The 15,926-nt window shown below is 50.5% G+C and overlaps 2 protein-coding genes across 7 annotated transcripts in view; one reads left to right on the top strand and one right to left on the bottom strand.

The window, feature by feature from the left end:
• ZRANB1 (zinc finger RANBP2-type containing 1) overlaps positions 1-6,409 on the top strand; it is a 46,848-nt gene extending 40,439 nt beyond the window's left edge. For both annotated transcript variants that reach the window (XM_075423907.1, XM_075423908.1), the window contains exons 10-11: positions 3,247-3,476; positions 4,432-6,409. In XM_075423907.1, coding sequence (XP_075280022.1) covers positions 3,247-3,476; positions 4,432-4,650 — 449 coding nt within the window. In that variant the 3' untranslated portion in view covers positions 4,651-6,409. The remainder of the gene's footprint in view (positions 1-3,246; positions 3,477-4,431) is intronic.
• Positions 6,410-7,780: 1,371 nt separating this feature from the next.
• The window catches only part of CTBP2 (C-terminal binding protein 2), a 158,783-nt gene continuing 150,637 nt past the window's right edge, over positions 7,781-15,926 (bottom strand). For all 5 annotated transcript variants that reach the window (XM_075423902.1, XM_075423903.1, XM_075423904.1 and 2 more), the window contains 3 exons: positions 14,860-14,987; positions 14,166-14,283; positions 7,781-10,657 (listed from right to left, as the gene is read on the bottom strand). In XM_075423902.1, the coding sequence (XP_075280017.1) occupies positions 10,477-10,657; positions 14,166-14,283; positions 14,860-14,987 (427 nt within the window). In that variant the 3' untranslated portion in view covers positions 7,781-10,476. The remainder of the gene's footprint in view (positions 10,658-14,165; positions 14,284-14,859; positions 14,988-15,926) is intronic.

Here is a 15,926-nt window from a genome sequence, read left to right on the forward strand (position 1 = left end):
GCCCACTTCACATCATGGTTCAGTTTGTAGCACCTTGGAAGGTACTGTAAACCCCCTGTCCACCCCCACAGTCTTCTCTCTTTTTCTCTCTTTTTCTCCAGGGATTCCTTGTTCCAACTTGGGATCCTGGCTGTAACTGCTGTGAATCCCATAAATGGCAACCTCCTTGTTTCCTAGATTGCAACTGACTGTTAACGCTTCTTTAAATATTGAGGCTTTGACAGTGAAAGATCCATTTACTCAGCCTTAAATACGCTCCTGGTCTAGCTGCATGTGTTTAGTGGCATGAACAGACAGCTTTTAAAATGAAACAAGAAAAAGGTGACTGACTGAAATTATCATCAGATCAGGTTGGAGAAACTAAATCCTATGCAGATGGCTTCCAGGATAGGTGTTAGCCCATACTCTTTATTTTCTGTGGCTTGTGTGCATGTCAACTGTTTTTACACTGCCTTTTCAGTTTATATCAGATTGACATTTATAAATCTTAAGAGCACTGGATAATATCCCTGGTAATGCTTGAAATTCCCTGCTTGTGGAGCTCGTCACATAATGTTGAGGAGGAATGGGAAGCGTAACACAGCCTTCTGTCTTGGGGAAATTGTTACTGTGGAATTTTTACTAAGATACAAGAACGGTGAAAAAAATTTCCCAGAAGTTGCTGGATTTTTGTGTGGAGATTATGTCGAGGCCAACAGATTAGTTCCACTCCCGAAAGGTCCCGTAGCTATGAGTTCAGTGTTGTTAGATGAGATGTCCATGGAGATGAGGCCCTTTGCTTATCAGTGATTCCTGTGGCTCCAACAACATCGGGTAGTGCTTGAGGGCGAAATCTACCAGTTTAGGTGAGCAGGGCATTACCAGTCTGTATTAACTGGCTGTAAATTAAATTAATATTCCCCAAATAGAACCTGTTTTGCCTGTGATGGTAACTGGTGAGTGCTCTCCCTGTCCCTATCTCGTCCCACAAGCTTTTCATTGTGTTTTCTGTGCCGTCGTGCTGAGGAATGGGAGTGAGACAGCGGCTGGGTGGGCACCCGGCAGCTAGCCAAGGTCAACCCACAGCTCTAGTGGAAGTATCCTCAGGAGCTGTTACAGTTTGTGAGTGGAAGGAGGGGACCTTTGGGTGTATCTCCATGGTCATGACTTGTGGAAGAACAGGAGTAAGTGGTCATCCTGAGGGTGCTGGTTCTTTCAGTTGTGAAAGGCCTCGGTAACCTAACCAAGATGTATATAGAGCACCATCATGTTTAAATGAAGCATACAATATTAATAAATTAATTTCCAAGCCTTGATGCTTAATTGCTTTGCTGGTGCTTCAGACTAAAGATTGGAAAAAAGTTGAAGTAGTAATTTCTCTAAGTGTGCATAAAGAATGAATTTCCAGGAGCTGAGGGACTGTCTTCCTTATGTTTGAATGTTAGTACTATTTTCGATGTAACTTTGAATTTTGACCAGGTGTTTGGTTCTTTCTCTAAATGTAAAGGCTTGAAGCTTTTTGGTTAACGCTTACCCCTTGTTCTGCATCTTCACTGAAATACAGTGAGGTTTCGTTGTAATGGGGATGGGAGGAAGGGAGCACTGAGAAGGCATTAAATGGATTTGTCCTTGGATCTAGATCTCGTAAAAACTTGTGTGAATCTTAAAGAAACGGAAAGACCTTTAGGTATTTCTTGATCGGTAGTTCAAGAATAGTGGGAAAAGGGACAAATATGTACTGGTAGCCCTCGCTAATTTGTGGTGGAGCAAAGCAAGATGAGTTTCAAACTTAAGTAAAACCTCCCAAACCCGCCCCCCTGCCTCAGATTTCCGTTTCCACGTCCCCACGGATGCTGGAGGAGAAGCGCAGTGCCTTGTTTTGCTGCGCTGCCTGTTCCCAACTTGCTGGCAGCAGCTGTACCGTGACAGGTTGCTATGCTACATGTGCGCCGAAGTCTGCACGTGGCTATTTTTAAACTGTCACAAGGTAAGGCGTGCTTTTGCTTAAGTGGTCTTGCAGCAGTACACACCAAGAATGATTTATGTTCCTAGAAGAAAGGAGTTCTAGTCTTGTTTTGAGACTTCGTGCACCTCAAGTGAATGACTGCCTTCATTGCTAACAAGGGTGGGGAGAAAAAGAGCTGTTTCTTTCAGAATTTGTACGTTGTATCTGAGCAAAATAGTACCAGCTGCTCGGCAGGGTTTTTTTTTTTGAGCCTAGATGTGCATAATTGATGTGGGTTAATTTAATCCATTAATACAATGTTCAGGAGAAGTCTCATTGTCTCTGGGATAGGCTGCATGCTTAGGTGCTGAATAATATTTAGTGGAGCAAGTTCTTCTAACAGTAAGTTTTGTAAGCAGAGGGTGGGATCTTTATTCTGGTAAAAATAGACGTCCGACTATAGCTTTCATTTCTGTGATGCAGAATCTGTTTGTTTTTCTTTCTTTTTTTAAATTTTATTTTTAAGAAGAGTTACCAAACATAACATACCTGCTTTTCTAACCTGTTGTTCCTCGCTGTACTATAAATCATGGAGTTTATGGGAATGGTAACGTGGTATCGGTTGTAATTGTAATGGCTGCTGTGTATAGACTTGTACAGTTGCAGAGATACTCGACCGATCTTATGCTAACCTAATAATAATTAGCTGTACTGAAAAGTGTCACCTTTATTAGATGAACGAAGATGATCCGAGGGCTGGAGCACCTCTCCTATGAGGACAGGCTGAGGGAGCTGGGGCTGTTCAGCCTGGAGAAGAGAAGGCTCCGGGGTGACCTTAGAGCAGCTGCCAGTGCCTGAAGGGGCTTCCAGGATGGATGGAGAGGGGCTTTTCACAAGGGTGTGCAGTGATAGGACAAGGGGAAACGGCTGTAAACTAAAAATGAGCAGATTTAGATTGGATATTAGGAAGAAATTCTTCCCCATGAGGGTGGTGAAACACTGGCCCAGGTTGCCCAGAGAAGCTGTGGCTGCCCCCTCCCTGGCAGGGTTCAAGGCCAGGTTGGATGGAGCTCTGAGCACCCTGGGCTGGTGGAAGGTGTCCCTGCTCATGGCAGGGGGTTGGAACCAGATGAGCTTTAAGGTCCCTTCCAACCCAAACCATTCTAGGATGCTGTTAGCGTAGAAGAAACCAAGAAGGCTCTAAATGCTTGTTGATGTGCCGCTGTTACTGCGTTGAGCCAAAATCAAGAAGTTTGTATGGAAATTCTTCCTTGTTGAACATCGTAGTTCTGAGTCTTTCCCTTTGTTTGAATTTGCCGCAGGTGTGTATTTGCCTTTGTTATGGGAACAGAGTTTTTGTTGGAAAAGTCCTATTGCTCTGGGCTACACGAGGGGCCATTTCTCTGCTCTGGTTGCCATGGAGAACGATGGTTATGGCAATCGCGGTGCCGGTGCTAACTTGAACACTGATGACGATGTTACTGTCACTTTCCTGCCGTTGGTGGATAGCGAGAGGAAGTTATTGCACATTCACTTCCTTTCTGCTCAGGAGGTAAGAAATACCTGCGTAGCTGTCTCTGCGGCCCCGGGGGTCTCCGCAGTTCCAAGAGTGTGCTGTTCCGTTTAGTGAATACTGCTCCCTTCCCCATCGCTTGAGGTGACTCTGAAAGATGTTGTCCCACAAATTTGATATTTATTTGTAGCTCTGTACGTGGAATGTAACTTCACTGTGCATGTGAATACAAGTGTGCCTTGAAAAGGACACAGAAATAAGGATTCTGTTACTGGTGTGAGACTGAAATACACTTTTTGTTTTAAAGGATGCAACATAAATATGGGCCAGTAGTTGCAGCATGCTCTGCCTCCTTTTCTGATGAAACTCAACTCCTTTCTTCTTGAATAACTACCAAAAAGACAGGGAACCACTTCAGTAAAGTGTGTACGTGGGGGGAGAGAGGGAGGGTTGGAAGACCTGAGGTAATTGCAAAAGTGGGCATCCTGTAGAAAAAGGGAGAAAAAGTGTGGGCTTCAAGTCTAGAGAGGGATATTTTTTCAGCAAACCATAACATTTGTTACGTCTTACAAGAGGGAATGTTTTCGTGTCAAGAACTGCTGGGCTCCTAAAAGCTGCTTTGGAAAGCCAGAAGGCTCTGTCAGGACTTACCCTCCTTGCGTATTGTGCCTACCATAAGTAATTAGCCGCTCACAGATAATTGAAATATGGCAAGGCTGTATTGGAAATACAAATCTCAAAACTTTAGAAAGGAAGTATAGCTGGAGAATATTTCCAGCGCCTTCAAATTTTGGCTGAAAACGCAGCGTGCATCGGTGTGGCTTTCGGAGACTCCCAGCTGCGGTGGAGTAGTACGCGAGCCCGCTCCGCTTGGGGAAGGGGCTGCGTTGCTCCCCTGCCTCCTGGCCATTTCGGAATGCCACAGGTGCCGTGCTTGAAGCTTGCTGGCTGCGTTTCAGGCCTCATTCTGCCTCTTGTTTCCTCTCCCCCACAGATAGGCAACGAGGAGCAGCAAGAGAAGCTGCTGCGGGAGTGGCTGGACTGCTGCGTGACGGAAGGAGGGGTTCTCGTTGCGATGCAGAAAAGCTCTCGCAGGCGCAATCACCCGCTGGTCACCCAGATGGTGGAGAAGTGGCTCGATCGCTACCGGCAGATCCGCCCTTGTACGTCCCTTTCCGATGGCGAGGAAGACGAGGATGATGACGACGAATGATGGTGAAGAAATGGAAAAGCAAGCTACCAGCGCAGAGCGTCTGACCCAGAGTTAGCGTTGCGCTCTAGCAGAGCGTTGCGGAACGACCCAGCTGTAGGGGAAACACGCTGTAAAGGATTTTTCGAACCAGCATGGGGAGAGCCTAGAAGCTCATCTGCTGCGTGGAGAGAGCGAAACGGGCTGGACTACAGTTTGTATAAAAACAGAGAAAAAGAAACAAAAAACAGCTAATTTTATTATCGAGACAGAAAAACCCATTTTTCTTTCCGATTGTAAATCTGTCTATAAATGTACCGCATGTGGTTGTGTAAGAGGTTGTGTAATAGGAAAAGTATACCAGCATCTTAATTATTGCAAAGAAATTTTTCAAATAAGGGCACTTACGAAAGCACATGTTAGATGGGTATCTCTTCCCTCCGAGATTCTTTTACAGTAGAACCTGGTATCTTACGTCACCTTTTAGATACTCTGACACATTTCTGTGAAAGGCCCTTTTATGCGAGATCTCACTAGTGCCCAGGTCAGATTGTGAGGTTTTTTTTTGTTTGCACAGAATATCCACAGCAAGTCATAAGTCTCTCATTATTTTACTAATGTTTTAGTTACTGCTGTGCCCATATAATAAAATCTAAACTCTACGGAACAAACTGGAAGAGAAGCTAAATTTTTCATTGAGTGAAAAGATTTGTTTCCTGAAAAATTTTTTTTTGTTTGGTTTGCATTTTTTTTTTCTTCTAATAGTTAATAGATTCCTTTCAGTATATGTAACAATATTTATTCAGAGAAGTGACCTAAAATATAGGGATTTTATTCCAGCCAGCATACACTAAACAAAATTGTGTGAAATTTGAGAACTCGGACACGAGTGAGAATTTCGTGTTGTCAGAACTCCCGTCTTGCTGTGAAACAAACCATACATCATTTTATCGCTTACTCTTTCATCCACTTAAACATTGCTGCAAATGAGAAAACACCTTTTGAAAAGGGTTACTCCTCGGCCATTAAATCTGGTGAGAATACACTTGGCAGGTCTAATTAAAAAGAAGAATCTATGCTAAAGGTTTTTTTTAAAAGCACTGTTATATATTTCTCAGTATGTAAACCTGGGAATTTCTTGCATGTTGATTGATGTGGCCATACTTAAACTTATGTAAGTTCCTGAGATTGTAAGTTCAGAGTATATTCTCCAGTAGAAATTTTATTATATTTGATAACTTTAGCCATGTAACCTGTAATGGATAAAGTTTATCTAAAAATCTCACTTAAACACTAAAGGTTAACGCCAGTTTTTACATATACAGTGCAATTCAGGTTGTCTTGAAAAGCACTTTTGATGGTGTGGTGGTTGAATAAGGAATTTTGCAGTAGATGAAACTGGTTTTAATTAGAATTTGGAAAGAAGCCCCATAGCACATATTTTTTATGTAGTTCAGAGCTATGGAAACCCTGAGGAACTTGCTGCTTTTTCTTCCAAATGCTGCTTCGATGATGTTGAAATGTGCACAACTCCTACGTAAACTTGGTGACGACACCACAAGTGTAGAAATAATGAAGTACTGTATTAACTTTGCAGTTCGCCCATCACAGACTACACTGGGGTTTATTATGAATTGTCTTTGCCTTTTTTTGGCCATTCGATCTCCTCTGATGGGTGCATGCGCAAATTTTCAGGTAAAAGAATGCATGCCTATCTGCAATGTATGTATGATTTACCTGCACCAAAAAGGCAAACTGCAGATACTAAAGAGGTTCTCCACAAGCCTATGGTCCTGTTTCAAGTTTGCTTTCGAAATTTGTTGGGTTTTTTTTATTTCCTTTCTTTTTTTTTTTACCTTGCAGTGACATCCTTTTATACCTTGTCTAGCTGAGGACTTAAAGCTTTTCCGTCAGGGGAGCGGAATGCAGAGTGAGCTGGGATGAGAATTTCCACGGCCCGAGCTGGTCTGCGCCGTGTGCGTGGTGGCATCGCTGATCGGCCGCGGTGTGACCCCGTACGCTGCTGGAGGCCCTTCTAGCTCGGGACAGGGCACGCCGGCTTCAGACGTTCCCATTCGGTGACCAGGTCCCTGTAAATTCAGATCCTAGCTTCCCTCTGCAGTCCACCGTTTGAACGGACGAAAGGATAAGCTCCTGCCTTCAGCAGGCTGCTTCCAGGGGTGTGCGAAACGCCGCGCGGGGTTCTCACATCCCTGGCTTTCTGCAGTACTGTGCCGTTTAAGGAAGCAAAGCTTCCTTGTACCGTGGGGAGAACAACCAATGTGAAAGTCTACCGTGAGCCAGACCCGACCCGTACGCGGGCAGCCCGGCCGTCCCCGTCCCCAGCCAGCCCCTCACCAGTGGCAGTTCAGCGGGCGGTCGCTTCGGCCGCCTTCCCACAGCCGGCGCCGACCGAGCTCTGGTGCGAGAGGACAGTCCTGGCGCTCCTCGACCGTTCTTGTTTTGTTCTGATGTGCTGTGAAATGGTATGTTCGGGTGAACGTGCTCCACGGGGCGTTTCCGAGCTGGTGAAGTATCTCTTTTTTTCTCAAAACCCAAGTGATCCAAACCTCGTTTACCTGTGGATTAAAGAGCTGCAACCCCTGCTTTGTGCTAGCCCGGTCGTCGGTGTGCGTTAATGGGTGCCCTCCTCGGGCGGCCTCCTTGGACGTTCAGAGGTGGAGATTAATTTGCAAACGCTGCCTTGCAGCTTGTCAGCAAGTTCTGCTCTCTCAGCCAAGTACATATACATATATATATATATATATATATATATATATATATATATATAAAAAAATTGGGTTTCTCAATGTTATTTTCCTCATATTATTGCTCGCAGTAGCACACGCTTTCCTAGCACAGAACTTGGCTTTTCATTGCTACCTCCTTTACACCTGGTTGTTTTTTCTGGTTTTATTTATGAATTCCTCAGTGAAAGAAATCCCTGTATTTCTTTTTGTTTTTAATATATTAAAATTTAGCAATTCTGGATTCTTCCAAAGTTCTGCTGCATGGCTTATGGCAAGTACTACAAGATTGCGTTTACTCCATTAACAAAATCGGTTTGTGTGCATTTGGAGACCCTTTATTTAATTGCTGCTTTTCCTTTTCCCCCCCTTCTTGTTCAGTAACTTCCCTTAGTCCTCCCCCCCCTTTTTTTTTTTAGGTTTAATTTGGTGTCTGTTGCCTTCAAGCTGCTATTTTTTTTTTAAGCTGCTCCAACAGTGGCGAGCCTCCCCGCCTCGAGCGGGACAGCAGCAGCGCGGCTCTTGGCACAGTGACGGCGCAGATCTCCAGCAGTGCCTGTGTCTCTCCCGTCGCTTCGCCCGAGAACTGCCCGCTGGAGAGCTGCGGCTTCCCGGCGGTGACGGCGGTGACGCTCTGCCCTCCGCTTCCAGGCGTGTTCTGGAGGCTGCTGCTGCGGTGGCCGTTCCTGGGACGCGTCCTGGAGTCCGTGCCCCTCGGCGTTGCGGGGCTCCGTGGCGGCGGAAGGCGTCTGCCTGCGCTGGCACCCACCCCTGCTTCTGGCGGGTGGAGGGGGACCGCGGCCTGCGCCGTCCCCGGGGCTGGCAGATCTGCAGCGCTCGCGCCAGGCTGCGAGGCAGCTGCGCCTTTCAGACCGCACAGCAGTACCACAGCTGGCTGCTTCCTAAAACAGCTCTCGAGCATGGGTTAAAGGTCTTCCTCCTGGTCAGTGTTTCCCAAATCCCTTCTCTGCAGGTGACCCGTGTCACCCTCCAGGTTCCCGGTGCTGTCCATGGGTGATGACCGCTGTGATCTCTGGCAGAGGGCGGTCACCCGTCTACAAGAGGTGGCGTCTTATTTTTAACGTATTTGAAGCTGGTAACTAGTTTCAGTCTAATTTAAAGCAAACAAAACACAGAGTTTTATAACCTAGATGCTGTTTGGTTTCAGCCTTTTTTTAGCCCCTTTCCAGACCGAGCTCTTTGCCCCACCAACGCAGCGCGGAAGGGGGGAAACAGAAGAGCGGGGCTTCGGTCTAGCGAGGCCCGACGCTGCCAGTGCCTCTCGGGCAGGTGCTCACCTTCCTTCCCCAGCAGCTCATTCATCCGTCGTTTCTACAAAAATCCCTGCTGGAGCTGTGGCTGCCTTAATGGAAACTGTACTGATCTTTTCCTGCCTAGGCTGTGAGTAACGCCCCACTCGAACTTAAATTCACAAATTACAAGTTCATAGCCTGTGGGCAGCAGCCAAGGATGGATCCTGGGCCGGTGCCCAGCCGGCTCGCTTGGGGCTGGGACCCGAGGGGGACACTCGCCCTCCTCTCCGCTGGGACACCCACTGCAGGGTCAGAGCAGGGCACAGCGGGGTCCGAGCTGCCTGTCCCTGCCTTGCTGCGCCTTCTCGGTGTCTTCAGCGGAAAGCGTTAGTCAGAGGACAGCGAGAGCTCTTGCCTTGCAGAAATTACAGAAATTTTATCACTTTTTTTATTGAAAACTGCACTGAACGCTAAATGTCCACCTTTACAATAAACAAATACAGTAACGGTAACACACTAAAACAAAACATACTTCTGATAGCCATTGGTTTGTTTTTGTCTGTTTGGGACAGCTTAAGATATTTTTTTTTTTGTCACAGAAACAGGAATGTACCCATACAAAGGCTCAAAATAGGCCATCTTTTTAAAAACAAAAAGGCGATGATTCACAAAAGACTATGAATATAACATGTAACTAGTTGATACAAATCTAATAGGATTTGTTAAAATCAGTCACATCTAATAACACGTTTTTGAAGTGTTCTTGTATAAAATATCACGTGAAGAAAAGAAGACTTTTATCAATGTCTAAAAAAGTGGGTTTTGTTCAGAGACAGTCTGACAAGTTACCATAAAAAGTGTTTCCTGAGACATAAGGAAATGCAACATTATTCTTGAACCCTTTCCAGCTCAAGACTTTTTTCCGCTTGATAAAATAGCTGCAGATTTAAAACTGAGAAAATATATTTGAGTACAAATAGCGTGTGAAACTTAATACTTTCTTCTTTTTTCTTTTTTTTTTCTTTTTCTTTTTTTTTTTTTTTTGGTGGTTTTTTTTGTTTGTTTTTCCTTGCATCATTGCGGGGCGGAGGTGGCTGCACAGCTACTTCACTCAGCGTGGCGGGCAGAGAGGAGCCGGGCGGTTTGGTGTTTTCTCGGTAGCCTGGGAGGGCAGCGGCCGGCGCCGGGAGCCCCTGCTGCCCTCCCCGTCCCACGGATCCTGGCTGGAGTGGCTGCACCTTAAACCTGGCAGGAGAGCTGCTGTTACGTGTCACTGGCCCTGGGAGGCTGCAAAAAGGGTGGTTATCATCATCATCATCATTACTTCTTTTTATTCTTCCGCTTCCAAGCCAGTGCTGATGCCTCCTGGTAGAAGAGGGAACCAGATACAAGAGTGAGGAAAGGGCTGGAGCCACATCATGGTCTCCTCTTCCATTTCTCTGTTAACTCTGTGAGGATTCCTTAATGCAGTGGTTTGCAAACAGGTGCAGAAGCCCTGTTCTTCCCAAAGAATCGAGGGGAGGAAAAAAAAAAATATTTTTATTCATGTGATTGATGAACAGATGAAGGAAACTTAACACACAATAACAGGAGCCGATCATTAATGTCTCACGTCCTAGTTTTCAGCGCTTGGGTCAGCAGGTGACTTCTGCAGGGCTTCTCCCCAGTCGTGGCTGCTCTCGCTTTGTCACTAGCACGGGAACATCAATGATGCGTCTGTCCAAAAGCAACGTTACAAATTTCGTATCAAATTCTTTTTTTTTAGTTCATGTATAACTTCTTTTCCAATGTCTCTTGGTCCCAAGTTTATGGAGTGATTTTTTTTTTTTTTTTTTTTTTTAAATTAGCTGCTATTGCTCGTTGGGATGTTCCCTGTTGTCCCCGTGTTTTGTGGGCTGGTTGGGAGACGGAGCTTGGGAAGGATGTGCCACCGTGGGAAGGGTGTGAGTGACGGGGATGCCTCCGGGAATGATGCCCTCCATAGCCGCCGGTATTCCTCCCGGCGCCACGCTGACCATCCCCGGCGGGTACCTGGCAGAGGGGACAGAGACGGGCGCGTTGGTGACGGCGGAGCTGGCCCCGGACCGCGCCACTCGCCCACCCACCCACCCGCTGCAGGGGCCGCGGAGAGAAGGAGCGGCAGAGGGGTGGCTTCTCTGCTGGAGCCGACCACGGTTTCTCCTTTGGGTCACCAGGGCCAGCTCAGCCTTGAGCCAACGCTGCCGTGAGTCAAAGCCGCTGCTGGCTTTCATTTAACGCGTGTCACCCCCTCCGTTCCCTGCTGGTGGCTGCTTCAGCGTCCCATCGGTGCAGCGACACTGACAGCGGGGGCAAGACACGCAGCTGCCGTCACCTCACGAGGTCAAATTGCACAAACTGAAGCAGAGGAAGTTCCAGCTGAACACGAGGAAGAACTTCTTCCCTCTGAGGGTGACAGAGCCCTGGCCCAGGCTGCCCAGGGAGGCTGTGGAGTCTCCTTCTCTGGAGATATTCCAGACCCCCTGGACGCGGTGCTGTGCAGCCTGCTCTGGGCGACCCTGCTTCGGCAGGGGGTTGGGCTGGGTGACCCACAGAGGGCCCTGCCAACCCCACTGTGCTGTGATTCTGTGATTCTGAAATTGTTTCGTTCGGAATGGGCTGCAATGGGCACTGGCGTGGGCTTTGCGCTCAGGCTGGAAGCAGGGATTTGCAACCAAAATAGGTTTGTGTGCTGGCAGTGCCTGAGGAGCCGCTACGCTCTGTGCTTTGAAAGGAGAGGAAATGGGTTTTACTGCTGTAGAATACTCACATAGGGAAAAGCCCCAAACACTCCAGCGACAGAGGAGAGATGAGGAAAACCACGATGATGCTGGAGTTGGCATTTTCTATTAAATACGAGGGTATTTTATATGAAGCCAGCTTGTCCTAAACCTTTATTGCGTTGTTTGCCTGAACTGGATGCTTTTAACACTAGAAGTACCTAATAGGGATGTGATAACAAAGACCTGCAGTAACAAGTTCCTCGTGCTGAACTGTGTGAGGAGACAAATAATTCTGCTGGTCAGCTGAGGGAGAAGAAATCAACAGGTCTAAACAGACTCCGGCCGCTACGCAGAGCCTTCTCGCCAGGAGAAGGCTGCTTTTCTCTTCTGGGGGCCCTGATCCTGCAGTGGGGAGAGCTGAGCGTAAAGCCCCCGGGCTGGAGCCAGCGTTTCCTCGAAGGTTTGAATTAACCGAAACCTTTATGCCTGGAATTGAAGTTTCTTGTCAGCAACACCGAACCGCTCAGCTTTTTTGAAAAGCTGTTTGAGCAAGGAATCACTTGCCTTGAGAGTGCTTTGCCCAAAAAGCTGTGCGCGCTGCCGGTGAGGTGAGGCAGCCTCCTGGCAGCCCGTTAATAGATGGGCACCAACCAATCTCCTTTAACAAACCAAATGCCCTTCGCAAAAGGAACCACGTCAGACCAGAAGCCAGCACGAGAGAACTTTTATGTACAGAGGAGAGGGAGGAATCCCTTCTGGGTGCGAGCATGATGTGCGCGAAGGCCGGTGGCCGTGGTCCCTGCGGCTGTAGCACTGCTTGGCCTCCCTGGCACCAGTTTCTCCCTGCTATTTCTCTCCCTGTTCCTTTTTATTGTCAGGCTCTCCTTCTTCAACAAGGGCAAGGGCAGGGTCCTGCACCTGGGGAGGAACAACCCCAGGCACCAGTACAGGCTGGGGCTGACCTGCTGGAGAGCAGCTCTGCGGAGAGGGACCTGGGAGTGCTGGGGGACAACAGGGTGACCATGAGCCAGCAGCGTGCCCTGGCTGCCAAGAAAGCCAGTGGGATCCTGGGGTGCATTAGGAGGAGTGTGGCCAGCAGGTCGAGGGAGGTTCTCCTCCCCCTCTACTCTGCCCTGGTGAGGCCCCATCTGGAGTCCATGTCCAGTTCTGGGCTCCCCAGTTCAAGAAAGATGAGGAGCTACTGGAGAGAGCCCAGCACAGGGCTGCGAGGATGGTGAGGGGACTGGAGCATCTCTCCTACGAGGAGAGGCTGAGGGAGCTGGGCTTGTTCAGCCTGGAGAAGAGAAGGCTGAGAGGGGACCTTAGAAATGCCTCTAAATATCTGCAGGGTGGGGGTCAGGAGGATGGGGCCGGACTCTTTTCAGTGGTGCCCAGCGACAGGACAAGGGGCAACGGGCACAAACTGAAGCAGAGGAAGCTCCAGCTGAACACGAGGAAGAACTTCTTCCCTCTGAGGGTGACGGAGCCCTGGCCCAGGCTGCCCAGGGAGGCTGTGGAGTCTCCTTCTCTGGAGATATTCCAGACCCGCCTGGACGCGGTGCTGTGCAGCCTGCTCTGGGTGACCCTGCTTGGGCAGGGGGTTGGGCTGGGTGACCCACAGAGGTCCCTTCCAACCCCGACCATGCTGTGATTCTGTGATTCCTACAACGCTCCAGCCTGGCCTTTGCTGGGTAATTCTCCATCGGCTTGGAACACTCCTGCACACCCATGGTCAGGTGTGCGGGCTGGGCACAGGCCTTGGGTAAGCATCCGCTGTGATACAGGGACTGTGTCTTGTTCTGTAGCTTCTAACTGGTTGTGGAACACCAAGGAAGCCTTTTGCTGCTGAAAAACTGGGTAAGGAATCCTCCTGACTGCATTCTGAAACGGCAGGCGCTGGCACGCTGCCCTCAGCATCCTGCACATGAATGCCGATGGACACCCGCAGCCGCCTGGTCCGTTTGCCCCATGACATGGACTTCGGGAAAGGAGAAGACACGGGCATCTCCTGAGCTGTGTGATGTGATGTGGGGGCAGGGAGGTCCAGACCCTCTGGAGGTCTGGTGGACACGTGGGGACCGAGACCCCCCCCAGCCCCACGCACCTCCCTGCTGCCGCCGTCGCCGTGGGGAAGGTGGAGGGGGCAGCGGGAGGGAGGGAGGCTTTCCCTGCCCGTGACGGCACTGAGCTGACCCCACTGCCCGGTCCTGAGGAGCTCAGCGAGGATGGAGCACCCTGCAGAGGTGAAGCCAGGGCTTGTCCCCAATGGCATGGCACTGCCCGCGTGCTCCGGAGCAGGACCTGGGGGGGTGATACGCTGAAGGCTGCCCGAGCTCCAGCTGCGTCCTCACACCTAGTGTCTCCCATCGGCACGCTCTGAGCTGCCAAAGCGGAGCAGTAAGTGACCCTCACCTCAGGGCTTTAGGTGGAAATCAGACCACCTGAGTGTGGACCTGTGTTTGGAGCTCTCACCCTGGCTCGTTGACCCGCGAGCGGGGCCGGGGTCGCCGTGGTCAGCAACGCGGAGCAAACCCACGCTCGCTGCTGCAGTTTGGAGGTTACGTCCCGCTCGTTTACGGGTCCGGGGGTGCCAGCACTGAGGCTTTAGAAACTGGGGGGGCCCTTACAAACCCCGACATCGGTGACCCCAGTGAAGCCACTGCCGCTGCCCGAGGAGGGGTCACCACACGGCCACCGGCCGAGCCAACGGCGCAGCCGTTGGGTGGGCTTCCCGGCTCCGCTCGCAGCCGGAACGCCGAGCCCTGGGCCCGCGGGGCTGCTCCTCTCCTCCAGCTTACCTGTACGCGGCACCATTCAGCTCGGGATGGATGGCTTGCTGGTCTAGTACCGACCACGGAGCCGTCGTGACAAAGAATTCCTTGTTCACGCAGTTCCTTAGGCTTTCGGGGATGCGCCCTGGGGTGGGTAATAAAGGGAAGTGCGTGTCAGATGAGTCCTAGCTTTAGCACCCTCCAATAAGCTACGATTTCTCCATTTCACCCTTCCAGGTGGGCAATTTTTAGGACAAGGGAACTACTCCTTTGCCGGAATAGCGTGCCCACCGCCTTGGAGCAGAGCAAGGGTTGGACACAGGAGCTTCACCGCTGCGGGGTTTGGCTTTGGCGTGCAGTCAGCTGTGGTCTGCACCACCATCTGGGTCAGCACCCTTAAAAGGGGCAGCAGTTACTGCTGCCCTGTCCTTCTCCTCCCAGTCACAGACCTGGGTCTTTGCCACGCTGCGCAAATGCCCCATTGATTAAAAAAACCCCACCAAAAAAACCCCCAAACCCCTCACCCGACCACAAAGCCACCCAAACGACAGAAAAGTAAAGTTTGGTTTCCCAGCTCCTCTGCTGGGCAGCAAATCGGGGTTGGAGCGCTTTGCCAGCGCCCTGCTGAGCCGAGGGCAGGGTGACGCCGTCTCTGCCGCTCCCGGCTCGCGCTGCGGGCGCCGGCCTGGGCTGGGCCCTGCGTCGCCGCCGGGCTGGGTACCTGTGATCGCGCGCCGGATTTCCGTAGCAGCAGCTTCTCTCATCTCTAGCGACGCCTGCTCGCTGTACCAAGCGGTGTGCGGAGTACAGATTAAATTAGGAGCGTCTTTCAGCGGGCCTTGAGCAAAACTGGGAGTGGAGAGGGGGGGGAAAAAAGATTAACCACTGTTTAAAGAGAGAATAAAAGATGCTGTGATCAGCAAAAGGCTCGTGGCCTGCCCTCTGCCTCTGCAAGCCTTCTTCCCCAGCCCCGCGCCTGTGGCACCCGGGCTGGAGGGAGCCCGACAGGCTCCTGCCAACCCGAAACAGGAGCGCTGGGGAGGAAGCACAGCTCCAGGGCAGGGCACAGCCTGAAAATCCACCCGAAAAAGAGCCAGCAGGGCTGCAAACCCAGCCTTCCGGGTGGCTGCTCGTAATGCTCCTGCAGGAATAAGTGCTTGGGGGTGTCTAGGGAGGCTGTGGAGTCTCCTTCTCTGGAGATATTCCAGACCCGCCTGGACGCGGTGCTGTGCAGCCTGCTGTAGGTGACCCTGCTTGGGCAGGGGCTTGGGCTGGGTGACCCACAGAGGTCCCTTCCAACCCCACCATGCTGTGATTCTGTGTGATTCTGTGTCTCTGCAGCAGCGCGGGGATGCAGGGACAGGCTGCAGGTCCCCCAGCACAGGGTGGGAGGGGGTGGACATGGGGGTTCCCCCCCTCTGTAGTAGCCCACTTTTTAAAATGTTTAAATGGCTTCTGAAAAGACAAGCAAACCACTTGTACGACCTCCAGCCCCGGCCCGTGGTGAGAGGAGCCGTGCTCTCACTTGTAGCCAACCCCTTCCCACCCAGCAGCAGCCTGCGGGCAAAAATGCCCAACGCTCCCACAGCAAACGGTCTCGTGCAGTAGCGAGCGCTTTGATTTTGTTTTAAACACGGCCTGATTTCTTCTTCTGCGCTCCCGGTGTGCCCCGGTGCCAGCCAGTGCCCGGTGGGTGCTGCCAGCCCGCCGGCTCTGTCCCCCACCGCCGACGCCGCGCGGCAAGGCGCGTGGGTGCTGCGTACCCCGCGGCCGCGCCGCTACGGCCGG

Source organism: Opisthocomus hoazin, chromosome 6 (genome assembly GCF_030867145.1).
Source record: "Opisthocomus hoazin isolate bOpiHoa1 chromosome 6, bOpiHoa1.hap1, whole genome shotgun sequence".
Lineage (NCBI taxonomy): Eukaryota > Metazoa > Chordata > Aves > Opisthocomiformes > Opisthocomidae > Opisthocomus > Opisthocomus hoazin.